The sequence below is a fragment of the Patagioenas fasciata genome, chromosome 2 (genome assembly GCF_037038585.1).
Source record: "Patagioenas fasciata isolate bPatFas1 chromosome 2, bPatFas1.hap1, whole genome shotgun sequence".
NCBI lineage: Eukaryota > Metazoa > Chordata > Aves > Columbiformes > Columbidae > Patagioenas > Patagioenas fasciata.
In genome coordinates, this window is record NC_092521.1 from 65,543,581 (window position 1) to 65,571,288 (window position 27,708).

Genomic DNA, 27,708 nt, shown 5'->3' on the forward strand with positions numbered 1-27,708 from the left:
CTGCAACTAGATCAGGTTGCTCAGAGCCCCGTCCAGCCTGGGCTTTAATATTAGTTTCCACACAAAAACACGTGTGCATGGAGATTCCGTGCATGGGTCCTGAAGTCTCTTTTGCATAACAGTTTTGATCCAAATGCTGTTGAAAACAGCAGAAAGGCCATTCCATTAACATCTCCCTAGATGTTACATATGGCATGAGTAAATGATTGTCTGGGTGCCCAAATTGTTTTTGGGAACATTCAGCTTCCTTTAATTTACAGAAAGCATCAGGCAGTCTGCAATGTACTAGATTAGGTTTGTAACTGGGGTTTGTGATTGTTCTATACCTTTGCTGGAGAGGTTTTAAAAGCCAACTAAGGACTATGTTGTCCAGTTGCCTCAAGGGTTAATAAGTGTTATCTAACTCCCTTAGATGACTTTGGAAGACTTGGTTTGAATGTCCCATCTGCTTTTGAACAGACTCTAGGCCTCTTGCATAGTTGATTTAGAAAATATAACTAAAAATAATCAACTGTAGGCTCAATTTATTGTTGAAGATGTGAAATTAAAAGTGTTGTTGCTGTTTAACTATTTTTTATGCAAGGAGAATGTATTAAAATGTCAGCATGGATAGATGCAGGTACATATTTTTGTTATTTTACTTCAGAAAGATACACTCAATTTTGAATATAATTGAGAACTACTCGTTCTCATTAAATACATTTAGAAATTACTGGTTTTTTTTTACCATCAGTCATGTCAATGTCACTGCGTGCAAACATCAAAAGGCAGTTGTGTTTTCCAATTAGAAAGAGGAACAGAACTGCCTGAGGGAGGATACAGACCCACATACGCCTGCCTATTATAATAGCACAGACATTTATAGAGGCCTTTTAATGATATTTTTAAATTCCATTTCAGTCAACATTGAGTAAATGGAGTGAGAAACATATTTTTTGTATTGGTTTTTGATAAAAATAAAGCAAAGATCATTGATGCAAAGAACCGTTAAATGGTAGCATGACACTTTGACATTTCATTTTAAACCATGTTTGTATTGTTTTAAGGTATGATGACTCTAGGTCCAACTGGTGCAGGAAAGACAAAATGCATTAATATTTTGATGAAAGCAATGACAGATTGTGGAGCTCCCCATAAAGAGATGAGAATGAACCCAAAGGCAATCACAGCTTCCCAGATGTTCGGTACCCTTGATGTTGCTACAAATGACTGGACAGATGGTATTTTCTCTACACTATGGAGAAAAACTTTAAAAGCAAAGAAGGTAATGGATATTGTATCATGATAGTTTCTAAAGACATTTAATACTGTTTCCATAAGGTCTCATTACCTGTTATTTATGTGAAAGATCTTATATCGTAAAATTAAACAGGAAAATAATTTTACTTTGTGTCTGAATAGCTCAGTGTGCACCAGAGTCACAATTACGTGTATGTGCCAGAGAGCACAAGGCTTCCCAAACACTTGAGGTTCCAGAATTAAATTGGAAAAGGTTTTAAGGGTTTTGCTTCCTTCTGTAAGCAGGTAGTCCTGCCACTCAAATGCAAAAGCAAGACCTGTTCATGTTTTGATCTGAGGACAGGAAAGTTAATTTTTCTCCTGTCTCATTTTTTGCCATTGTCAGTCTTTTTCGCTAATTATATCAGAATGTAAGAGGCTCTGGTGAGAAATCAGTATAGACATTTCCCAATTCTCTTAAGAAACCTGCAGGTGATGTTTCATGAAATCATAGTTACACTCTAATCTTCAGAAGCTTCATTCAGTACTCAATTGGAAAACGGGAAGCCTTACAAGAAATCCTTGGGTAACATCCAACAAGGATTGACTTTGTCCATGTGTGTGGCTGCGTTTAATGGAAAATGTTTTCATCCACCTCGATGGATGCTGGGCTGGCTCATGTACTTTTGTAGAAGAAAGGGACAGCTTTATGCTTAGAGCAGCCCAAATTAATTTTTTGTCACTATTCCTTAATATCCTTTTCAGTGTGACACAGGATAGCAAAGGAAGGATTAAAATCACTTAGAAATGATAAAAACTGCCGCTCATGCTGAGCCAATCAACACCAAATTTTTACTCATTACTTATATCCAAGAGTCCGTTTTCTGAGATTAAGTAAATGTGTATTTTTGGTCAATGTATGCAAAATTGCATGTGTCTGTGTCTCCTTTTTTTAGGGTGAGCATATCTGGATAGTTTTAGATGGACCTGTTGATGCAATATGGATTGAAAACCTGAATTCTGTTCTGGATGATAACAAGACCCTTACTTTGGCCAATGGAGATCGTATTCCAATGTCCCCCAGTTGCAAAATTATTTTTGAACCACACAACATTGACAATGCTTCCCCTGCAACAGTTTCTCGTAATGGGATGGTCTTCATGAGTTCTTCGGTGTTAGATTGGAAGCCTATTTTAAGAGCTTGGCTGCAAACACTACCTGTTACATACTCTGATGTCCTGTGGAATTGCTTTAATGCTGTGTTTCAGGTACTTAATTCAACAACTGGAGAAAAAAAAAATGCACTTCTTATTTTTTATTTAATGAAGCATTGTTTTTTCCTCAGTGCTTTTTCAATTATTTACTTCTCTTTGTTTATGTAATAAAATAAGGATGAAGGATTTAAGAAAAAAAAGAGAGAGAGAAAATTATCTCTAACACTAATGAATGAGAGAAACTATAACAGATGAATAATTTGGGTGCTTTGTTTTGTCTGCATAGGTTGGTTGGCAATGAATTGTTAACTCTGTGATTATTTTATAATGTATATTAGCAAAACAGAGATATTCTCTTTGGCTGTAACTGCTACTGAAATTTTAATTCTTGTTAGGATACATAAAGGGAGTAGATAAACTTCCCTGTTTGTTTTAAATGTGAAGAAGTAAATTTTGGGAAAAAATAAGCTAAATTCACTCTGGTGAAATCGTGCTCAGTTTCACTGCAACAGGAATGCATTTGGCCCATTAGTTGTTTTTAAAAGACATTCTATAGCTCGAAGTAATGTAGTGCAGTTCTGTGGTGTTCTGAAGCTCAGCACAGGTGTCTGTAGTGGTTCCTCCTGATTCTTATAATCTATGATCCCGTTCTGAAGGAGATTTCTGAGGTGCTCTCTCTTTGATACATTCTGTGACTAAGATGTGTTCAATCATTAGATCCAAAGAGAGAATTCAGAATCTTTCCTCCTCTGCATTTGGCCTTAGCATACTGAATAAATAAAAAGGTTTAATTAATATTATGGATAGTTGTACTCAATAGTGGATCTAAAAGCATAATCTCAGTAGTACATGGTTTTCAATTACAAGAATTTTTTAAGAATTTTTAAAAGAAATAGTTATTGCTTTGCAATCTTTTAGCATTATTGTCTTGTTTTCCTCAACATCGGTGTAACAAATGCAACTACTTGATACACCTTGCTTTCCTATTGCCTCTCTCCTGCCATTTCTCTTGTGTAATTGGTGTTGGATTTCACAGGGGTTTCTCCTGTCATGTTTTTTATCATTGTTGGATTTTACAAATGCAATTTTTAATGAACTTTGAGTGACATTTCAGAAAGTTTATCTATGAATCATGATAAAAGCAATGATTAATATAGTTTTGGAACGCCTTGAATGTTAACAAACTTCTTATTACATATATGTTTCATTTCAGTGCCCATTTACTTTAAAACCAGTGTTTAACAAGCTATCCATTTTGTTCTGCCTCCGAAACGTAATGATATGACATAGTATTTACTGAAGTAGCAAGAGAAACAATTCTGATAATGAATTTTAAAATATACTTCCAAAGTAATGTATATGTGGGTCAATTTACTGCTTCTTTGCCACAATTCTATTTATATTTTATGCTACAACTTACTCTGAAAACATAATAACAACATTTAAAATACCCAAGCCTGCAGCAATAACAATAAAGTCCAGAAAAATATATATTTTATTAGATGGAGAGATGAAAATGCAGTGAAATATGAAGTTAGTTCTGTGCTGAAGGCTGCATTTGGAACTATCGAAATGTAAATGAAAGCTGTCACACTGTCATTTTTCTTTTCACTTTTAATGAGCTATCTTTGCTTCTCAAATAATAGAAGTAATAACAGTGATTTTACAGATGAGGGTAACACTAATTTTGTATTCAGGTGGCTCTTTTTACAGTAACTATTTTCTCCCGGATAAAAAAGACGGGATAAATGAATTCTAAATGAAAATTTGTGAAATAAGATGCATCAGCAGCGGTAATCAAACTCCAAATACAGACCATGGTGAATTTAATGCTAATGTTAAGAAAAGCAGCTTACAAATATCTGATTTTTAGTAGAAAATAAAGATTATGCTATAGTTGGAAATATTGTAATTAAAGTCTTTAAGTATGCCTATAGAGACCTTTTGAAAGCAATCTAAATTCAACTAAAATACAAGTAGGACAACTGGTATAGTAATTTTGATTTGCTTACAAGAAAAACTTACTGTTTATGCTAATAGTATTTGTCACTGAAAGTCTGCATATTGGACAAAATAATAATGAAGGTACAGCAAGTAGCAATAATGTAGGAGGAAGCACCAGAGAATAATAGTTGTGAATCAGAGGAAGGAATGTGGTTTTTGTTTTCATGTATAGTATAAATTCCACTGCAAGTCATTAGTTTTTATATAAAATTCAGGATATACTCCAAAAGACAAGGATCAATTTAAAACCAAACAAACCAAAACCAAAACATACAACAACAAAACACCTCGAAACCCAAACCCACCAAAACAAACTTTGTTTGAATAAAGATTATCTTTGCGTCCTTTCTATTTCCATGGGATTTTTTTAGAAGCATGACTGAGGAACCGGACTTTCACCCTCGCTTTCCCAGTTCTGTCTTTCTGCTTAGGAGTAGTTTCAAGTAAACTCCCATCCCCATATAACTTCTCTGCTCTCTTAAATTTAGAAGCTATACTGCCTGTTTCTTGTCTGTGAATGATGCTGCTACCTGTAAGCAACAGAATTGCTTACTGATGGAAGTAGTTCTCTGAGACGGTTTCAAACAACTGAAATAATTAAAAATTTACCTGAGTGACTTTATGTAGTGTGTCTACAAAGTGTGAAGCTCAAACTAGTGGTGGATGTTATGTGAGTAGCATAAGTTCCAGCATTTGTATGTATTGTTTAAATGAAAAAAATTTAGTATTTTTTAAATCACGCTCACTTTTTTTTTTTTTTAAAAAACCAAAATCTGATGTCCTGGATACCTTATTGACCTGTTCTGGAGACTTCAGAGACATCCTAATAGCAGCAGAGTACACAGTTATGATTTATTGCTCCCTCCACACTAAATCTCACCCTAGTCTTATTTGGGTAAAGGCTGCTAGAGCCTCTGGAGCACAGAGTTGAATATATAGTCCAAAGAGTTTCTTAGCTTTAATATTTGAATGCTGATGTTCAAATTAATATTACAGATATTAATAACTTTGCATTATTTAATTGTTCTTGTGCTTGTCTAAACCCTTTGAGTATGTTACCTACTTCTTGTCCTAAAGAGCTTTCTACAGTCCACTACAGTGACTGTACACTCTATGAGTCTCTTCTCGTATGAGTTTTTACCATCTAATTTAATTTTGAAGTTTCCCTGTAAGGGATAGCAAATTTCTGATCCAAATTCTTCACAGTTTATGTATATCTGTCATGGTCCAACTCATATTTCCAGAAGCCCTGTCCAAAATTCTTGCTAACTGCTATCTTAATCTTGAATCTTTTTGTCAGCCATGTAGTGTTTTAAAAATAGTAGTAATAAAATATTAGCATATATGGACCTGATTTTTTTTTCATAAACTCAAAGAATAAAAATTACACAAACCTCACTGAGATCAGAAGTACCCTAAAACTCATTCTGCTGAAAATTGGGCTCTTGAAAGCACAGACTTCTTTGACTCATGAAATATCTTTATTCTGAGTGTATCAAATCAATTATTAATCGATTCGCAGTGCCCTGCAAGGCATCTAGTCTATTTTACAGATGAAGAAATTGAAACTCAGAGAGATCGAGGTCCAAATTTTAAAAGTCTTCAGACTCAATTCTCCCACTCTGGTTTCAGTGCCTTATTCCTACCCATTCTTTGAAGTACCCACAACCCCCTCAGTTGGTCACTTGAACGCTCTGTGTACTGCTGGGAGCAAAACAGGCATTTTAGAGGGAAGGCCACAAGAAGCAACACACAGACGTGGAAGCGCTTTTGCTGGTCAACAAGAAATAACAAAAAAGGGATGTTTGTTTTCTAAGCCTTTGTCACGCATGTTACCCACTGTTCTAGTGAGATGGAACTCAGGAGGATAGATAAAAGTCTTGATTCAGTGCCAATAAATACTCAGCTCGCTGATTTTTCAAAAATATTTAAGTGATTGTTCATCTTTGTGTGATTTAATGTCTTCATTGTCTTAGCTTTCTCACTGGAAGGACACAGGAGACATAAGTAGAAATCCCCCCAAAATTACTCTCTCCCATAGTGTCTCTGTAGGACTTGACTTACCAGAATGAAAAAGCAGTGTTGATTTCCAAAGATTAAGAAGGCAAGTGGAACCCATAGGGATGGAATTATATTAAAACTTGTTAAATGAAGGTGGAAGTGGATTATCATCTACATCAGTCTGTACTGTGGTTGGCAATTGATATTTTAAAATAATTCTGCACTGCAAATCTCAGAGAGGACTTTACATCAATTTACCACTTTGCTAACGATGTTACAGAACACTTGGCAAAGGCAGGCATGGTAGCCACCACTATGGAGTAACCTGGGGAAAGTCCAGGTTCCTTTAAAACCAACCGCAAAATTTCTTTTAGATCCTACCAGGACTCTACAGAAAACTGAGAGTATTGGTTGCAAGAGGGACAGGTACATTATGGTGCAGTCAGAACAGATCAGATCGATAGAAATCTATAGCAGTGAGGTTGTGCGCCAAATACATATCATTACAGCAATTCTAGTGCTTTGATCTTCCTACTACGAAAAATGGCAATGGTAGAGTAAGATCTCCAGTGGAGAGTACAAATGGCAGATCCCTGATGTAACTGAAAAGCAATCTTCAAATTACTCTTCAGGAAATTGCTGTATGCTGTTCATATGAATAATTCTGCTGACTGTGGTACATCAAAGTTATTTTTCTAATATGTTATTGTTAGCAAAATTTCATGGTCTAAGTATGAATATTTATAAACCCACAAATTGGGAAAAATATTGTTTGGAATAAAGTTTAATATATATTTGAAATTAAGAAATTGGTCTCGTCTAAAAATAAATCACACCATTGAAACTAGCGAACAGATTTTTTAAATTATGTTTTTCTTTTCCAGGATGTGATAGATTTTGTTTTCTCTGCTGTGACACCAAAAATGCCAATTTTAGAATGTATGTACATCAAACAAGCTATTGACCTCCTACAGGTAGATATGACATTCGTTTTTTCTCTCATTCTATTTTTTGTGCTTGGAAATTGTTCTAGGAGGCAGTAGTTTTATATTGCATCTGCTTTGCAGGGTTTATTGTCTGACCGAAATGAGAAGCAGCTCAGCGAGGAACACATTGCTCGCTTGTTCGTTTTTGCTGTGATGTGGTCAGCTGGAGCTCTTTTGGAACCAGATGACAGGCTGAAAATGGAGCTGTTCTTACGGAAACACTCAGCAGTGAAAGAACTTCCACCTGTGAAGGGAGAAGAAACCATGTTTGAATTTGTTATCAATGCCTGTGGCCAGTGGGAGCACTGGTCAAAGAAGGTTCGTATGCTGTGACATGCCAAGCTTTCTTAATGAGCATACAGGAAAGATGTATTTGGTAAGAGGCATATTATTGTATCATTTAAAACCCTGCATAATTTGGTCGGGAAGATTAACCCTACCAAATGCTCGAAAGTTTCTTTTTTGAAAGATTTTTTTTTTTTCTTTTTTTTTTTTTCATAGATATCTTTAGCAAAGAATAGGAACATGCATTTGACGTAATTTTGGAAGTGAAATAGAAGTGATCTTAGCTTTGTCTACTGTCTATCGCCCTACTACTTAAAAACTCCCAGCAAGGAAAAGCTTTCTTCAGGTAGTGGAGAATAGTGGAGTGAATATCTCCCGTTAGTCTAACACCCTTTTAGAAAAGCTTGGGAATGTACTGATTGATTATTGTCGAGGATTAAGATTGCGGGGTGACAATCAAACCCTGGCAGATGTATTGTTAACCTCCTCTCCCCCACCCCCACTTCCCTCTTTTGCCCCTCCCTCTCCCCCCTTCCCACTCAGGACAGGTGATCGGGAGGGAAAGAAGGACAGAGAGAAGAGAGTTGGAAAAATTAAAGATGTTTTACTAATGCTACTAATAAGAATAGAGAAAATAATACAAAATATACAAAACCAATCTTGAAAGTCTCAGCAACTGCAGAGCCAGCATCCAAAGTCTTGGCTTAGACTCTGTAGCCAACCGGAGCTGGATTCAGTCTCACTAGGCCTCAGTTCGCAGGGACAACTAGCAAGGTCCTCTCCGAATGTCGGCCATAAGCAGAAGGGAAAAGGAAAAGGGCAAAGGGACGAGATCCTCGTGATCTCCCACTTTTATATGAAGTATTCACGTGAATGGAATGTTATACACGGTTGGTCAGCTTCTTGGTCACCGGTCTCTTGTTGCCCTTCTCGAGAGATGTCCATCCGTGCTTATCAATAAGTTTGCATTCCATTGCTAGGTTTACCAAAACATGTATCTGGTTCTCCAGGAAAATGCAGCTAATATGAAGGCTTTAGCTGACAGGCAAAATTCACTAAAAGAGAAACTTGTTTTTAACAAAACCAGGACAATTATAAATGGATGCTTGGCCTGCAGGAATAAAAGTTTTTCTAATGTACATTTTATGAAGTATATTTGGTTTTGTGCTTTTATGCAAAGTGATTATGTGGGCAGGTAGAAAGTCTCCAACTTTTTGTGTGTCTTTCTTCTGCAGGTCTCTGAATATATTTACCCTAAAGATTCAGTACCAGAATACGCTTCCATTCTAGTTCCGAATGTAGACAGTGTCCGAACAGAGTTTCTAATGCACACTATCATGAGGCAAGGAAAAGCTGTTCTGCTGATTGGGGAACAGGGAACAGCAAAAACAGTTATGATTAAGGTAGGTGGAATGGAAAAACATGTAATATCTTTGTATGACAATATTGCAATAATTGACACTGGCAAAAATATTGAAGTGTGAGAGTGATTTGGTTTTTCTTCAGCTTACATACTAGCATTCTCACTGAGGCATTTTGCCAGTACTCACGTGGCCTACAAGCAAAACCAACATAAGTAGCAACAACATAAGTATACTTTAGTATAAAGGGTTCTTTTAAGCTTTGCTAACCATGGCCATAAGGTCATGTGATAAATGTTCTTTCATACACGTTCTTTTCTTTTGAGAAATCAAACTGGAGATTTTGCTAAGAAAATATGGATCCTTGGAGGACTTTTTATTTCCCTGTGCTTTGGTGGTGGTGCCATGTGTGAACTATCTTTTGTATACCTTGGTTGCATAGACTTTCTTCACAAGCCAAGCTGAAGAGAAATAGAGAACTTCCTTCTTTACTCAGGGTGTTTTCAGAGGGTAAATGTAGTGTTTATTATCTGCTCTTGTAATTCCTTCACTGAAAATGACATATTGATCTTTCTGTAGAAGAAAATAATAACAGGATTGCTATTACATTAACAAACATGTGCTTTCCATATTATAAAAAGGTGCAGGCTGATCATATGACCCTTAAAAAAGATAATAACTTACTACAGAAGAGCAAATGATCAAAAGGCTGAACAAACCTAGAAGTCGTACCAAACTTGGCATTCCTTATTCGAAAAAAATGCAAGAAAATGGTTTTCAGCAGGGTTCCTGTGATTTTTGGTGGAATCTGTAGACTCTGATCAACGAGAGGTAGCTAAATAAAATTGATCTACTGTTGGGACAGCCGAGTTTGCCAGAGGGGCATCGGTACCTCCACCGGAGGATTTGCAGAGACCTTGAAATTGAAAATATCTGAAAAACACTGGCCTAAATTGACCTTTGGCTTTCTTAAAATCTGGAGCCATTTTGTGTCCCCCAGCCATGTGCTTTTTGAGCCCTGACATAAAGCGAGTTGTACCAATGCCAGCAGCCATCAATACTACTTTTTCAGCTTAGCTGTTGATGCCAACATGCATGCCGGTGTAATGTCAACTTCTGTTCCTGGCACCAGCTGGAGAACTATTTTAGCAGAGTGAAGAGGTGGGGTCCGGGTGGTGGTTTTGATATTCTGCATACTGGATTTTGTCCAACTACTGGCAACCTCCAGCCTTCAGCTGCCATTGCTGTCCCTAAAAATAATCAGAGCTGATTCTTGGGAGCTGCTTACCCCATGTCTATTCTATAGAGCAGAGTATGTTCCTTACACAAGGGAGCATAATGCCAGTAGATATTTGATCTCATTTAAGGTTAGGAGTGAAAGTTAACTGCCTTCACAACTGTTCCCCTTCTGTTTTCACCCTCTGTAGAATTTTGCTTTACTATTCCTTGTGGAAAAGAAATTTCCAGATATAAGCAGCTGGTTTAATGAAAAAGTAAAAAGGTTTTAATATAGAACAGTTCAGGTAGTAATCTGAATTAATCTGAAGTAATCTTCAGCATTGAGTAAGGCATCAGTATATGTCAAAATAAAGAATTTACAAGGGAATGTTATTTAAGACCTTTACTCTCTGTGCTATTAATTCACAAACTGAAAAAAATCCAGAATTAAATGTGAAACTGGTATGGTAGAGTTGAAAATTCTCTGACAGTTTAACTAACAAAAACGATCCCATTAAAGAACCTCTTATTTTTCAAAGATAGTTCTCATTTATATATTGTGGAATATTACTACTACCATGTAAAGATTCTGAAATGGCATAATGAATGAAACACAAGCGTGTTTTTCAAATGGCTGTGTGTTCATAGTTGCGGTGGGTTGACCTTGGCGAGCTGCAAGATCCCCACCCAACCGCCTGTTCCCTCCCCTCCTCAACAGGACAGGCGCTGAGGGAGGGACAGGGAGATCCCTCACCAGTTACCGTTACGGGCAAAATAGACTTGACATGCTAATGAAAAATAGCGTTGGATGGTAAAAAACAAAGACAATACTAAAACCACCTTCCCCTTGCCTCTCCCATCTTCCCAGGCTCACCTTCACTCTTTCTTTCCCATCTAAGCAGTACAGGGGGATGAGGGCTGTGATCAGTCCATAACAGCTCTGCTCTGCTGCTCCTTCTTCCTCACGCTGCTCCCCACTCCCACGTGGGGTCCTTTCCATGGGTTACAGTCTTCCGTGAACCGCTTCAACATGGGTCCTTACCATGGCTACAGTTCTTCATGAACTGTTCCAGCATGGGTCCTTCCCATGAGGCACAGTCCTTCAGGAATGGGCTGCTCCAGTGTGGGTTTCCCATGGGCTTTAGTTCCTGCCAGAAAAGGTGCTCCTGCATCAGCTCCTTTCCACAGGTCTCAGCTCCTGCTGGGAGCCTGCTCTGATGTGGGCTCTCCACATGCTACAGCTTCCTTCAGAGCACATCCACTTTCTCTGGTGTGGGCACCTCCAGGGACTGCAATGTGGACATCTGCTGCAACGTGGACCTCGTTGGGCTGCAGGTTGACAACCCGCCTCACCATGCTTTGCACTGTGGGCTTCCCCCTCTGTCTGCTCTCACCTGTGTGTCTGCAGGGCTGTTTCTCTCACGTTTTTTCTCACTTCTACCTCTGTCTGTGTCTGTGTCTGGCATGGGGAAGCTCAGTCCTCTTCTCACAAGGGGCTTCCGTGCAGCCCCCACCACTGCCATCTGGGCATCTGCACCCCTTACATTAGTTTTGTACAAGGAGAGGTCTGAGCAGTGACCTTCACCAACACATAGCTGTCAAGTGTACTCACCAAAGACAGGACTGTTGAATGTACGTTGTGTGTGTAGATTGTCATGTGTGTGATGTCTGAGAAAAAACTATTTCTGAAGGGTATCTTTTCTTAAACTGAGGTCCTTGTATCAACATAGTTGGAAAAATTAACAGTTTAACACTATTCATCAAAATATTTTGAGGGGGCTTAGCTGTATTTTCCTTTCTGTTGTCACACAGAGTATATGTTTCACTGGAGTTGTTCTTAGAACATTTAATCAGCAATGATATAGGTTTATTTTTCGCAGGTATCAAAATGAGAACATTTAGAGACATCTCTGTTATAAAGATAAGAATTTAAGTGATAGTCAACTTCATCATAATTGCAGAATAATTGAATCTTTAAAAAGAAATAATATTAGAAATCTCAGAGTTTTGATACTATTTTTATGTCCCAGGAATCTTGCCAAACAAAATATTTCTGATATTTTATATATATGTATATATATGCCTCGGTGTGACTCCAGGGTTACATCTTTTTCTTTCTGGTTCCATTATGAAGTTTCACTAAATACAAAAAGTAGAACTTTGTTGCTTTAGGGCATTGGCAGCAGCTGTGGGAATTATGTGCATTCATATAACCCAAGGATTCCTTTCTTCATTAAGAGAGGATAACTATCAGTAAATGAGATGTAACTGGGTTTAATTTTACACTACTGTTCCTTTATACTGCTTTTTTGGTAGGATAAGGGGCCATAGTATAAATGTGAAAAAGGATGTTGTTTTTCACTTGTTCTTTGCAGATTGCTGAAACAGATCATTACTAACAGCTTGAATTTAGAAAAACCCTGACAATTGCTAATGCGAAGTTTAGTTGCTTCCTGAGTTGTCACTTGTCTGTTTGTTGTAACACTTAGTGAAATCTGTTAAGGGCTTATAAATTTTAATACTTAGAAACTTTATGCAAAGCATTAACTGAGAGTTTGTTTGAATTTTGCGTTGGAGATGGTATGTTTTTCTTAACTAAACTGCTGTTTGACATTTTGAAGTTAATAGCAGGACTGGGATTTTGTAGATGTCTGATTTTTGCAGGACTGCTGAGCATCCGCATCTCCTTTTGATTGAATTCATCTGGAGTTACTTGTGCACTTTACTGAAAAATGGTTTCTTTTGCAGGATTACACAAGCAAATATGACCCAGATGTTCACTTGACCAAATGCCTAAACTTTTCTTCTGCAACTCTGCCACATATGTTCCAAAGGAGCATAGAAAGTTACATAGATAAAAGAATGGGCACTACATATGGTCCTCCATCAGGGAAGAAAATGACTGTCTTTATTGATGACATCAACATGCCTGTGATCAATGAATGGGGGGATCAGGTAAAAGGAAAATGTTAACATTTAGGAACTGGTGGTGTTATCGTTGATGTTGATGGAAATACTGATCTGAAGGTTGCAAAAATGAGAAAGTTTAGGAAAAAGTTACTACAATATGGACACCACCAAGTACGTCTACTACAAGCAATTTCCCCAAGCCAGCTTTAACAAGGATGATAAGCTGACACTCCCAAAAGGTTATGGTCAGCATCAAACCACTTGCAATCATTGTAGTTTTTAAGCCTTTTGTTTTGGTTACATACAGAGCTTAAAGAATTTCCAAACTAGCTGTACTAAGAACCAGTCTGGGAAAGGAAGCATGCAAATCCAAGAAGAAATCAGACACTTTTTCCTTCTTCTATCTGATCTGGACTTTAAAGTACAGTTATTATTAGGTGAAATCTAACATCACAGTTGACATCCAAGACTAGTGAGATGTCTTGAGGTCTTGATAAATGAACATTCATAGACCTATTCACTGAAAATCGGACTTAAGTTTAAAAGAATTACAGCTGAGAAAAAGTAATTTTCCTGCTCCCAGTATAGCTCCATAATCCTGTTCTCTCACTGCCTCTACAAAGGCAAATGTGTGACTATACTTTGTGCTAAAGTAACCATTCTTTGTCACTATCTGAGTGCCTGTGTCAATCTGAATATATAGTCTGGCTTGAAGCTTTAAAGTGCAGAATTTTGTTAGATTGATATTATGGAAATCCGGTTGAATGTCTGACCTCATGTCCACAACTCCTTAGCATGTGAAGCTTACATACAGGCAATCAACTGCATCAGAGCACTTGGCACCATGTTGTGTGGCTTTATAAATTGCTGGAGTGTCCAGCAGAATACCTGTAATTAAGAAAGATAAGAGACGTCTTTCCTTCTGTTGACTAATTGGTTTTACTGGAGATTTCCTTTTTTTTTTTTTTTTAAAGTTGAGAACCCTGAAATACTTTTTTTTTTTTTTTTTTTTTCCTCCAATAACCAGATCACCAATGAGATTGTGAGACAGCTGATGGAACAGAAAGGTTTCTACAGTTTGGAGAAGCCAGGAGAATTCACGAATGTGGTTGACATTCAGTTTGTAGCTGCTATGATTCACCCTGGGGGTGGTAGAAATGACATCCCACAGCGCCTGAAACGCCAGTTCACCATCTACAACTGCACACTGCCTTCCAGTTCCTCCGTTGACAAGATATTTCGAACAATAGCTGAAGGCTATTTCTGTGAACAACGAGGTTTCCCTGCAGAAGTATGTAAACTGGCTTCAGCATTAGTGTCTACAACTCGAAAGGTTTGGCAAACAACAAAAACAAAGGTAAAATTATGTCTGTTAAGAAGTCTTTGAAACACTTGTACAGTGACAAAGCAACAAGACCCAGGTCTTTAGTACTGTCATGTGTGTTCATACTTCATATTGTGAAGCTGTAACCTGTATGTATAACTGCTGGGTGATGTCTCTGTTCAAAATTTGTTGCTATCAGCCCCTAGTTACCTGACTAAAAACATAATCATATGCAGTGCCTTCTATAGCTAATATAAGAATTTGATTACATAAGTATAATGTAGCAAACTTAGGAAGATTTAGACGTCTTCTGGTTGAGAAAATTTCAAGGGCGTAAGGAACCATGAATTAACAATTAGATAGGAATCTTCTGTAGGGATGTCTGGAACTGCAAGATACTTTAAAGATCTGAATTAAAGTAAATAAGTCAAATTCGATGGAGAGGAAATCAGTTCAAAACAAATGAAATCTGGTATTTAGTAAATTCTAAAAGTTTATTTCTTCCATTCCAAACAGATTGTAAAAATATTTAACTGCAATTCCTTAGCAAATGTTGCTTTGAAATAGAAAACAAAATTCATGTGTAGAATGAAATTTGGAAAATTAAAAATGCAGCATAGAAATGTGTGCCAAATTCTTATGAAGAAAGTGGAGGAGAGTAGTGTAAAGATAGGGTAGGCAGGGATTTGATAAATAATATTTTCTAGTCCAAAAAAGTTTGATCAGAATTTCCCTAACAACTCAACTCTGTAGATATAAACTTGGCTTACACAAAGAGATAGAATTGTAGTGAAACTATTGACCAGTCAACTATTGACTACTATATTCAACAGAAATGGTGCTTATTACTGCTAATTAACTGCGTATAAAGAAAATGTAGCTTTTGCTTAGTTTCTAATTTTTTCAAATCATCTTTTCTCATTTTCTTGCTTTCTTTTCTTTACTTTTCCTCATCTACTCTTCCTAATGGTTTCCTTCTCACGTGTTCTCGGAAAGGACAGTGACAGAGATGATCTGGGAGAAAGGGTGGCGGCAGCAACACCACAGGCTAAGCAGTGCTGACATTTTTACTGCATTTTTAATGCCATCATTAACTAACCTGTTTGACTGCCCTTCAGTCCATGTTCCTAGGACTTGAAAAATTCAGAGAAATCCAAGCAAAATCTACGTGAAATTAAAGAGGTGGTCATTGCTACTGTCATTTCTTCATTTTTACTGTTGCATCTTAAATGCCAAGCCTGTATTTCTGCTTTAATGCAATATTGATTTTGAAGTTTGTGATAATTTTCATGTTCATTTAGTACTAGATAGAAAATAGTTTTATTTAGTAGCTATTTGAATATAGCTTATGACATTATTTTGTAGATGTTACCAACTCCAGCTAAATTTCATTACATCTTTAATTTACGAGACCTCAGTCGTATTTGGCAAGGAATACTTACAGTTACTTCTGAAGTCTGCCAGAGCATCAGTGTTTTGGTAGCCTTGTTCCAGCACGAATGCAGACGTGTTATTGCAGACAGGTTCATCAACCAAAGTGATAAAGACTGGTTTGAAGATATGATGAAAAAGGTAGGCAAAAAGTGTTCCAGTATTTGACAGAGAAAGAGATCAATTAAATGTTTCATTACTAAATCAGTCCTTAATATATTGTTGTAGATTGCTTCTGCAGAACATGGTCAAAAGCTATTTGAAGATCAGTCCACAGAATTATACTTTGTGGATTTCTTGCGTGATGTCCCAGAAGCTACTGGAGATGAACCTGATGATGCAGAGTTGAAGGCTCCTAAAATTTATGAGCCTATCCCATCTTTGGATTATTTGGCTGAAAGATTACAGATGTTCATGCAACAATACAATGAAACCATCAGAGGATCAAAGATGGATTTAGTATTTTTCAAGGTATTAGTTTCTATAATTATATTAATACAGAAAGTGTTGGGTCTTTTGCACTCACTGATACATGGATCTTGAAATTTCCTGTCAATTTATTTTGGAGATAGCTCAGAATGGCTAGCCCTGTATCCAGCAAACCTTACAAATAAACTCTACAAGGCCATGCTGCTGTTTCCCAACTGCCTTCTCTCCCACAAATTATTCAATTTATTTGCAATTCCCAATCATTTCTTTCTCCTGCTTTGCATAATGCGAAGCACAACTCATTTGTTTCTACAGTGTACATTATGAATATTGTCTTGCATCTCTGAAAGTTACTTTCTTCTCAAAGGCCTCTTGATGCACGATGCTTTCTTCAGCTTTAAACTGGGTGGCTTGGTAGATTTCTAGACCATTTGAGATTAATTCTTGCTCTAAGATAAATACAGGAATGGAATAAGAAATGTCTATACTGTACTTGTATTTTAATTTTGGCAGCCTATTTAGAGAGCTGGTAAAGAGCTCAACTAAAAGGCTGGGGGAGGGTGTTAATCCACCTCCTTTCTATTTTTCCTTCTGTCCCCTAAGGGACATGCCCTCAGCTCTGCCAGCTACAAAGACTGCATATGACATTGCTTCATATGAGGTTGGTACATGGACATTTCTGTTGGGCTAGCCCTGCTGCCCACTGAAGTCAGTGGGAAGAGGAGGCTGAGGGGTGACCTCATTAATGTTTACAAATATACAAAGGGGGAGTGTCACGAGGATGGAGCCAGGCTCTTCTTGGTGACAACCAATGATAAGACAAGGGGTAATGGGTTCAAACTGGAACACAAGAGGTTCCACTTAAATTTGGGAAGAAACTTCTTCTCAGTAAGGGTGCCAGAGCACTGGAACAGGCTGCCCAGGGGGGTTGTCTCCTACTCTGGAGACATTCAAAACCTGCCTGGACACATTCCTGTGTAACCTCATCTAGGTGTTCCTGCTCCAGCAGGGGCATTGGACTAGATGATCTTTCCAGGTCCCTTCCAATCCCTAACATTCTGTGATTCTGTGATTATGATGAGTACAGGACTGAGTCTTTGGCATATGCTCCAGAGAAGCCATCTAGCTGTTGAGAGGCAGTTGCTTGGTGATGTGCTTTGAGTTGAATGTATTTTTTATTATTTTTACATCTTTTAATCCCCTTTTCTCTCAATACACAGGATGCAATCATCCATTTGATTAAAATATCACGGATTATTCGTACTCCACAAGGAAATGCATTGTTGGTGGGTGTGGGTGGATCTGGAAAACAGAGTCTGACCAGACTAGCGTCATATATTGCTGGATATGAGACATTTCAGATTACTTTAACAAGGTAACTGAATGCAATGTACATAGACATTTGCTCCTTAATTTGCCAAAGAAACGAGCGTCTCACAATCAACTTCAAGTACGTTTGGTTTAACCCTCATTGTAAACTACATTTTCAAAGATGCCTGAGCAAGTGCACAATCTATAGATGACAGATCCTTCTGCCATTATGCTATTGACAAGAAATCTCTCTTTTTTGCAGCATTTGAGTCTGCAATGCACCCCTGCGAAATCCCACTAACATACTATTTTGCACTAAAGATAACATAGAGTAATCTGCTGGTGTACTCTGTATAGTGGGCAAATGCTAATGGCCAGGGGAAATAGTAGCTTTTTCTATAGATGCTTATGTGCCCAGACTATATTACAGCTGCTGTCAATGACTCAATAGTACGTAGTCCTGAAATTTAGTAATCTGTAGAAATTTAAAGGGACTTGAAGCAACTACTGCCTTCCATCTGTTTCTTTTTTGACATAGGGTTTACTGATCATTCACTTTGGGAACATGCTTAAGAAAAAATCCCTGATAAAATGAAACCTGGAAATATGATATTAATTATTATGTAGATTTTTTTCTTGCCTTAAGGAGGGTAGGTATTTCCTAAAATGATGTGTAATTTTTGTTCTCTCTTTCTTTAATCCTTTTCTATCCCAGAACATATGCCACCAATAACCTTTTGGATGATCTGAAAATCTTGTACCGCACCGCTGGGCAAAAAGGAAAGGGCATTGTCTTTATATTCACAGATAATGAAATCAGAGATGAATCATTTCTTGAGTACATGAACAATGTTTTGACTTCGGGTGAAGTCTCAAATCTTTTTGCACGAGATGAAATAGGTGAAATCACGCAAGACCTCATACCGGCGATGAAGAAGGAATATCCAAGGCGTAGTCCCACCGGTGAAAATCTTTATAATTACTTTCTTGCCCAAGTGCGTAATAACCTGCATGTCGTTCTTTGTTTTTCCCCTGTTGGGGAAAAATTCAGAACTCGTGCACTCAAATTCCCAGGTCTGATTTCAGGCTGTACCATGGACTGGTTCCAGTGCTGGCCTAAAGATGCTCTTGTAGCAGTTGCACAGCATTTTTTAGTTTCCTACCATATTGAATGCACAGATGAAGTGAAACAGAGTGTTTTTAACACCATGGGAACATTTCAAGACATCGTGGCAGAAAAATGTGTTGAATACTTTGAACGATATAGGCGACGAACATTTGTGACTCCAAAATCTTACCTGTCCTTCATTGGAGGTTACAAAGCTATTTACAAAGAGAAGTTTGACAGTGTTGGACGTTTGTCTGAACGCATGAGAACAGGTACTGTGAAATCTGTTTGATTTTTGTTTGTTTAATTTTTAAAAAGGTGAGAAGAATCTGAGTAAAGGAATATGAAAGTATGGATTTAAATAGTGAGCTCACTTTCACTTGGAAGCAGTTTAATGTTTTCAGCTGTGTTGTGTGTGATTACAAAATATGTGGAGGTTTTGTTTCAGTGAACTTTATGAATGTTGCAGATTGCAGATAAGTTTTGAAAATAGTATTAGTTAGCAGTTAAAATACCTGAAACTGCTGCTTTGACGTGTATGCATACCAAGGAACTCCTGAGATCCTATGCGAAATTTCCAAAATCTTGCACTGCACAAGGTCATACACAGTAAATAATTGAACAGTTTCCAAACCTGAATGCTGTTTGGAGTTGCATGTGAACTTGAGTTGTTTCTTCTCCCACTGTTGCCAGTTGCAGAACTGAGTTATGTACATATATATCCAAAGACTGATGGCTGGCTGCCTGGAAGGAACATAAGTGCATTTTTCTGAGGGTTAGAAAGATAAGGGTTTTTTTACTTACAGCTTTTCTAGGTGATTTTTCTCATAGTTTGATAAAAATGTTGGAGCATTGCATTGCTCAAGAATCTTTAGTTTCTTTTACCCCTCTCTCATCTGGACGTTCACATCATACTGAATTTGGAAGCTCAGCCTAGTCTCCTTGTGTCTTCATTTGCATTGCTCAGGATACCAGGTTCCTCCTCTTTGTTTTGTACAGAGAGTACAGTCTGGTACTTCTTATGGATTTCTGAAATTACACACATAATGTTTAAGAGTGCCATTCACAATACTAATGCTTTTCAATATGTTAGTTTAATATTTAATGTCCCTCTCATATATAAGAATATAAACAAGTGATAAAGTGACAGACTCTGAAGACTCTTACCCATTAAAAAAAAAAAGAAAAGTAAAAAAGAAAAAAAAAAAGAAAAAGCTTTAAATAGCAGATGGATATTACCTCTGCTCCATTTTGGTGTTCAACAAATGGAATCACTCACTGGGGTTCCTAAACACGAATCTGAACAACTTATTTTAAGTATCCATTTAAGTATCCATATTGCTTTACTGAGGTTTCTCTCGCAGTAGGTCTTTCTAGTGCTAAAATGGATTTGTCCAACACAGGTCTTGCAAAACTGATGGAGGCTGAGGTTTCAGTAAGTCGGCTCTCCAAAGAGTTGGTGACAAAAGAGAAAGATTTGGCTGTAGCTTCAAAAAAAGCTGATGAAGTTTTATTGGAAGTAACTATGAAAGCCCAAGCTGCTGAAAAGGTGAAAATGCAGGTGCAGAAGGTAAAAGACAAGGCTCAGGCCATTGTGGATGACATTGCCATTGATAAAGCAGCAGCAGAAAAGAAGCTTGAAGCTGCCAGACCTGCATTGGAAGAAGCCGAGGCAGCCCTGCAGGTCAGAATCAAAGATATTCTGAACATGTATGTAGTTAATGATTGGGTTTTGTAATAATATAGCTTATGCTTCTGATTTGCTAAATAAATAAAAAAAAAAATATTGACAGGATTAGCACTGACCTGTTGATCCTTGTAGAAAAAAACTGAACACTGAGACAACTGAGAGGTAAGATGGGCAGTACGTCCTCTACTGTAAGGTAATAAAGCTGTCATTGAGGGGTAACTACCTTTAAGGACTTCCTGCTGTACTGCTTCTGAGTGACCTGCAAAACTGCAGCAATTGCCTTATATATCCAGTCCTCCCAAAAAACTTCTTTCTCTACCATCAAGTGATTGCTTAAATAAATACATTCTTTTTTGGTTGAATTTTTCAGACAATAAAACCTTCTGACATTGCAACTGTTCGCAAACTGGGTAAACCTCCTCACTTGATAATGCGAATTATGGATTGTGTATTACTTTTATTCCAAAGAAAAGTAGACTCAGTAACACCTGATCAAGAACGCCCAGGTGTGAAGCCATCATGGACTGAGGCTCTGAAGCTAATGAATAATTCAGGATTTCTTAGCATGTTGCTTACATTCCAGAAGGTAAGAATAGTGGCACTATTATTCCTATAACGATCTTTAGAGATCATTTGAAATGGTTTCTTCAAAGGCAGCTTTAAACAGAGGAGGTTTTGTGTACTTGTAGTTGTAGATACCTTTGTGACTGTGTTCCTCTCTATTTTCATGGTTCATTATTTCAGTAATCTTCCTCCTGGGCCAAGCGCTTTTACTGGCGCAAGTATCCCAAGCACTAGGTCAGATCTTGAGAAGCTTTAGTGTTATCTTTATTCAGCCAGTTCCTGCTTCTCGAAAGGAATTTGTCTTAAAAGGACCCAGTGTTGATTTTTCAAATGGCTCACCATCTCTGGTGCTACCAGCCTTTTTTTTGCGTATAAAGCACTCTGGAACTCCATCTCCAGAATTGTTTGGTGGGTAGCTAGGAGGAAATACAAAAGAAAATGAGCATCCTGTCGGAAAAGTCCTGAGATATTCAGGAAATTTTGGGGTTCTTTCACTAGAAAAGTAAGGAAATGCAGAATGAACTGAGAACCTCAGTATTGACTGAAAGAAAAATAGAAGCAAACGCAGGTATTTATTTCTGTTAGGGCAGAAACTTGTCCTGTGTACAGTGAGATTCACTGGACTGTGAGACAAGGGAAATTGCTCTGCAGGGAAGAGAAGGAAGATGTCACAGGCAACTAGACCAGAAAAAGAGCTACGCTGGACTATGGAATGAAAGAATGAGGCCTGGCCTAAAAATCCAGAAAACCAAGCAGTTTTTGGCAAAACCTAGGCTTTCTGCAACGTTGCAAAACATACTCTTTGATTTGTTCACTGATTTTTTAATCTGCTTCAGTTGTGCATTTTGCTGATGCCTGTTTTAAGCTACCAGAGTGTTTTTGTTGTGCAGCTGAGGCTTGAAACTGTGATTCTCACTATCCCCAGGAGCCATTTCTCCCAGTGAGCCTTATTGACTAGGCACCATGTGAAAAGCTGTGTTGCTTCTGTAGACAGTCTCTTCCTGGGGCTGTCAATCTGGTCATTTTTCCAAGTGCTATCTTCACTAAACAGAAAGAGGAAATGAGTTTAAAGATAATGAGGACTAATTATGCACCCCTTACTCAAGCTTCTCTCTAATGAGGCTCCCAGTTTTGGCACATATTATTAGTGTATGTGTTCCTGCTGGTAGTTTGCAACACATTTAACTTTACTCAGAGGAGTCAGAACAACCTCTGTGGGACTGATTTCTTGAAGGAAGTGATACTGATGAATGCGCTGAAGAACACCAGACTACTTCTATCCAAAATGATGTACTTCACTTGCTGTCCCCCTGCCTCATTTCTTGTTTCTAAGATCAAGTATATATGAGAACAAAGCTCAGAACTCAAGTTCTGAGTAAACTACGCTGCTCACTCATTTGTGAGACTCTTGTTCTTCCCTAATTTTTTTTAGGCAAGGAAGAGTAGTGGATGAAATAGTTCCTTGGGTTTAAAATTCATTACTTAGAAGGAAAAGCATGACATTTTTCAAGCTCTTGAACAGAAATTTAGGCCACTGCTGTTTGGTCTTTCTTTCACCTTTGCTAGCTTGCTAGCTCTTAATTTTGAGTAAGAGAATGAAAAAGTCAAAATGTTTGTCCAGCACTACTTTACATTTTAGCCAATGCTCATAAAATCACTGTCTGATTTTAGGAATAATCTAATTAATGTCTTTGTTATTATAGCAGCTAAGGATCAGACAAGTACAAGACAGTCCGTCCTGCTATGCAGAAAGGCAGGAAAAGGATATACTGGTTGACAGTATGAACAGAGGATGATTTTTAGATGCCTTAAAAGAAAGGCATTCATAGATTGCAGAAAAAAAATGAAGATTCTTAATGCCTCTATTGTTAAGCAACCATTGTTACCCTCTATAAGCTCTTCTACACTCCACATTGCTTAAGGAGATGAATTCAATTTTCTTCTGACACTTACGTAATTATAGATTAACCACCATCATCAAAGATCTGGCTTTTCATATTCTCAACAGATTTTGAAGCGGGGGGGGGGTGGTGGTGGGAAATCATATATTGGTATAATGAAATGCACAGCTGAGATAGATCACTTTTATGGTTAAGGAAAAGGCTTAACTCCAGTCAAGTGAAGTCAGCGCCTTGCAATTTCACCATTTTCCTTCCTAAAGCTGCATGTTTGACTCCTTAGCTGTGTTCATGCTGGTGCCTCTCTGATGCCATGGTGAGCTTGTTCATGGAACTAAACTAGAAGAAAACTAATCACTAGTTGGGTGTCATATTAGCTTCCAAACTAGCTCACTGAGCATTATTGATGGTATAAAAGTAAACACTTCCATGTGTTCCAGGGACTGGAATCCCTGTATTCAGGTGAAAGCCTTGAGCACCAGACTTCCTAATAATGTTTAATTTTCTGAAACAGTAAATCTCTTCTTTTTTCCTTCACAGTCTAGTCTTTCTTTACAGTAGCCTATTAACTAAAACATGCTACTATCACATTAACTTCTTCAGACTGAGGAGGAAAATTAGCCTGGGTTTCCACATCCTGCAAACATGACCTATAAAAGAACACCAGTTTAACCATTATCTTGTTGTCCACGCATACTTTAAAAAAATGCAAAGAGAACCCCACCACTGTGTGTACAGAACTTCAACGTACAGGCTTGTATGAGGCACACTCTGAGAACATGTATTGAAGGAGCAATTGGACAATGCCTTCAGACACCTGGTGTGAATTTTGGGGTTGTCCTGTGCAGGGACAGGAGTTGGACTTGATGATCCTTGTGGGTCCCTTCCAACTCAGGACATTCTATGATTCTATTAGAGATGGGGCAAGAACATCTAGTTGAGGAGGAGAGGAGAGAAGGTACAGTGCTGTAGCAGCAATAACTTAGATCCGCTTAAGTTGTCATGCAGCTACAAGTGCATGTCTGTGAATCTTATGGGTCAAACAGGGATATTAAACACAAATCAATCTGTTGCAATGGAAGTAGGAGCTATTTTCACTTGAGTTCACAAAATACAACTACTCTTCTGTCCTTTATGAGAGTGAAAGACAGTGTTGTTTTCTTAATTTCTTCTGTAAGAAGTGGTAGCACCATGCTTTTAAAAAGAAAAATGTTTCTGTGAAGCAGACTTTAGAATAAAGTCTTTTATTTTTTTTTTTCTTTCCGTTGACTAGGACTCAATTACAGGAGAAACTGTGGAGCTTTTAGAGCCTTATTTGGATATGGAGGATTATAATCTTGAGACTGCTAAAAAAGTATGTGGAAATGTAGCAGGTCTTTGCTCATGGACACAAGCAATGGCTTACTTCTACGGTATTAATAAAGAAGTTCTTCCTCTTAAGGTATTTCATATTACTCATTTTGTTCTTTTGAGTGATTACTACAGTTGAGTGGAAAAAAATGTTGTGCTGTTTTGGCTGAAAAAGATCACGAGTTATAAGAAGTTCTTGTTTCTTCACGTCCAGTTGTGAAGTCAGGCAAACAGAGGTTAAATGTGTCCTGGCAATTTTTTCCCTTCCACAACTACCCTGTGGTGACTTATGTGAACACAGACAGTTTTCGCTGGGAGCTTTAGTACACAGGTTCTTTCTAGAGCCTGGATATCTGCAGGTGGGAGATACCGGCACTGTCTCCGGTCTCAAACTTGGTGCCAGGCAGTGTGGTTTCAAGAAAACTTCTCAGTCCCGCTGGCCTGTGAAGTAGCGCACTCAGTGTGATCTGGTTACAGAGAGAGGAGAGACCGTTCTTGGCACAGAAGTATTCTTTAATTGAATTTAGCTGGAATTCAGCTTTCTAAGAAAACTTCAGGTTGTCAAACTGCTACGTGGGTGTATATATAATAAAGTAAGTCGCCTGGCATAGGATTCTCTTGTAACATTGAACTGTAGTAGAAAGGGATCAGCTACCTTTGTCTGTATTCCTACACATAGCTTTATTGTCTTGGAAATGTTTCATTTATGAGCATATTGAAAAAAAATTGGTTTTGAATATTTTTATAGTGATTTATAATCATTGCTTCTACAGGGGATTTTATGGCTCTTTTCTGAAGAAATGCATTAAATCGGTTGTGGTTCCACTGTACTTATGTTCAGTCTCCTGTTGTATAAGCCACTGTATCAATGGTATATTCAAAACTCATGGCATGTTCACTTAGTATATCTAGATGGGTCTGATTCAAATTCGTTGAAAGCATGATATTTTTTATTCCAGTAGCTGATAGAGAAGACTATATTTCTATAAGCAGCAATTCCCTTTTCAAATAATGGGATGTTCACTAATGAAAACAGAATTTGAAATGTGGCTATTCAGAGCTATAAAAGAGAGCAAGACATAGGGGAAAGAGTGGCTTTATGTGCAGATGCAACTCTGAAAGCTGCAAAAGTACTCTTACAGTTTTTATTTGAATATATATGACTTAAGATTACATATAAATTTAACTTTGTATTCAGGTATTTACATTCTTGTCACACTCTAGCTGATAAAAGACTGAGCATGCATTTCTTGGCAAAGTGATGCTCATTGTCAGGTATAGCAACAATCACAAATATTTTAAAACTGAATATGACAGAGGGAGGAAGTGTTTAAAGTATGCAGGAGGTATTGCAGGGAGCATTGGAGTGATGCTAAGAAAATAATTGAAAATAAATGTACAATTAAACATAAAGTACCAGCACACACTAAATCATCCAGTGCTAAAAGCAGGTTTACTGAATGAATTAATCAAGCTCCTTTATCCTAACTGCTGTTCTAGGAGATAAACCCCCTTCAACACCTGCAAAATCCATCCAGTATGTTTTTAAATTGCATTTTAACTGAGACTCAGTGCCTCATTTATCTTAAATGTGACAACTTGTGAAAACTAATTAATAGTGGCTTATATTTTAGTAAATATAGTCTGCAAAAATTCTCTCACTCTTAGAAATGGATACCTACGTTCTTTAGATATGTGGCCTGCAGCCTAAGGGTCATTAGTTAGAATCAGACACAGAAAGTATGAGCAAATGTTGCCTGCAAATACAACGCTGTGTACCTGCTTATCATAGAGTGATCACCAGGTGTGTGCGACTTTCCAATGAACCTTCAGCATGACTGTCACCTGTTCCTCTCTAGATTGTTACCTAGTAAACAAGCTTGCTGGATTAGTCTGATAATTCTGAAGCACCGTCTGCTGTTTATCCATCAGTTGAAGAATATAACAACAGAATAAAGAAGCCTGGGATTTTGCTATGATTCTGTTAGCCTCCAATTAAAATACTGTGTAAAGGGGTATGAATTTCCTTAGAGACATCTCCAGTGATTTTACTTAAGTTCTCCTTAGGCTGTTATGATGATCAAGGGAAGTTTGTCTACAGTTTATAAATTCTGTTTGATATTGAGAATTCTACCCATGAAACTCAGTTTTAGATGTGAGACTTTATTGCCGTTTCTGCTTTCCTTGTCTCCACTCTGAACTAAAAAACACAGCAGGCAATACTAGGAAATCTTGCACCTGAGGAAGAGGTAACAGCCAAGGAGTGTCAAAATGTGATGGTCGTTCATTTAAATAAGTGTCTGTCCTTGTCAAGGTGATGCCCACTGGGCAGGAAAACAAGTGCTCAAGTTTCAATTCAAGGCCCACAATAACTGTGGAAGGAAAATGTATACTCCAGGGGGTGAAGGGGAGGATTAGATCACCTAGCAAAACAGATCAAAGTCAGGACATGTAACTGAATGGAAAATGGAGAATCTTTCAGTAGCTAGTAGAGGCTTTGAAAAGCAGATGAGACTCATGATCTCTGTGCCTTGCAAAGGTTGTTTTTAATCTCAAAGAATGGTCAGTAATACAAAAAAAAAAAAATTGAGGCCAAGATTTTATTAATGTCACTCTACATGAATCTGTTTGCATGTGTATATGTGTATATTTTTTTTGTATTGATGAAGTGAAAACATTGTTTTTGGAATGTCTGCAAAACCTGTGTACGTGCTTGCCTCTCTTATAATGTTTGCCTAAATAATGATGAATCCAAACTTATAGTGATATTGAATCATAGAATCATTTAGTTTGGAAAGGACGTTTAAGATTATCAAGTTCAACTGATAAGCTAACACTGCCAGGTCCACCCCTAAACCATGTTTCAAAGAGCCACATCTATACATTTTTTAAACACCTTCAGTGATGGTGACTCAACCACTTCCCTGAACAGCCTGTTCCAATCCTTGATAACCCTTTCGGTGAAGAATTTTTCCCCAGTATCAAATCTAGCCATCCCCTGGGGCAGCTTTAAGCCCTTTCTTCTCCTCCTATTGCTTGTTACGTGGGAGAGGAGATTGACACAAACCTCTGAGAAACTTGATATAAAACCAGTGGAGTGTCTATGTGAAAAACCTACAGTGATGTGGGACAGGAGCAGCCTGAGACTGTATTTCCATGAAGAGCTGTTGGTCAGATGCCATGTGCCCAGGGCAGGACTGAAGCAAAACACAACAGTGGTCACCCAGCACATCCACAGGAGCTCATGAGCAGAGGGAGAGTGTCCAAGTGCAAGAAGCCTTTGGGCCTGGTCCAGCAGTAATGAGTGCTCAATGGGCTGTAAGAACAGTGAACTTCGAAAGCTAAAATTCCTGAAACAAGATGCTGGGAAAGCTCCAAATCTTCCTTACCTGTGGTGAACAATAAC

The 27,708-nt window shown here is 37.8% G+C and overlaps 1 protein-coding gene across 1 annotated transcript in view; it reads left to right on the forward strand.

Moving 5' to 3' along the window:
• LOC136097897 (dynein axonemal heavy chain 5-like) overlaps positions 1–27,708 on the forward strand; it is a 170,365-nt gene that overhangs the window by 76,407 nt on the left and 66,250 nt on the right. The window contains exons 46-59 of the mRNA XM_071804333.1: positions 1,047–1,264; positions 2,175–2,486; positions 7,322–7,411; positions 7,505–7,741; positions 8,944–9,111; positions 13,036–13,242; positions 14,225–14,554; positions 15,887–16,093; positions 16,181–16,423; positions 17,602–17,756; positions 18,408–19,072; positions 20,204–20,484; positions 20,861–21,076; positions 24,226–24,393. Coding sequence (XP_071660434.1) covers positions 1,047–1,264; positions 2,175–2,486; positions 7,322–7,411; positions 7,505–7,741; positions 8,944–9,111; positions 13,036–13,242; positions 14,225–14,554; positions 15,887–16,093; positions 16,181–16,423; positions 17,602–17,756; positions 18,408–19,072; positions 20,204–20,484; positions 20,861–21,076; positions 24,226–24,393 — 3,497 coding nt within the window. The remainder of the gene's footprint in view (positions 1–1,046; positions 1,265–2,174; positions 2,487–7,321; positions 7,412–7,504; positions 7,742–8,943; positions 9,112–13,035; positions 13,243–14,224; positions 14,555–15,886; positions 16,094–16,180; positions 16,424–17,601; positions 17,757–18,407; positions 19,073–20,203; positions 20,485–20,860; positions 21,077–24,225; positions 24,394–27,708) is intronic.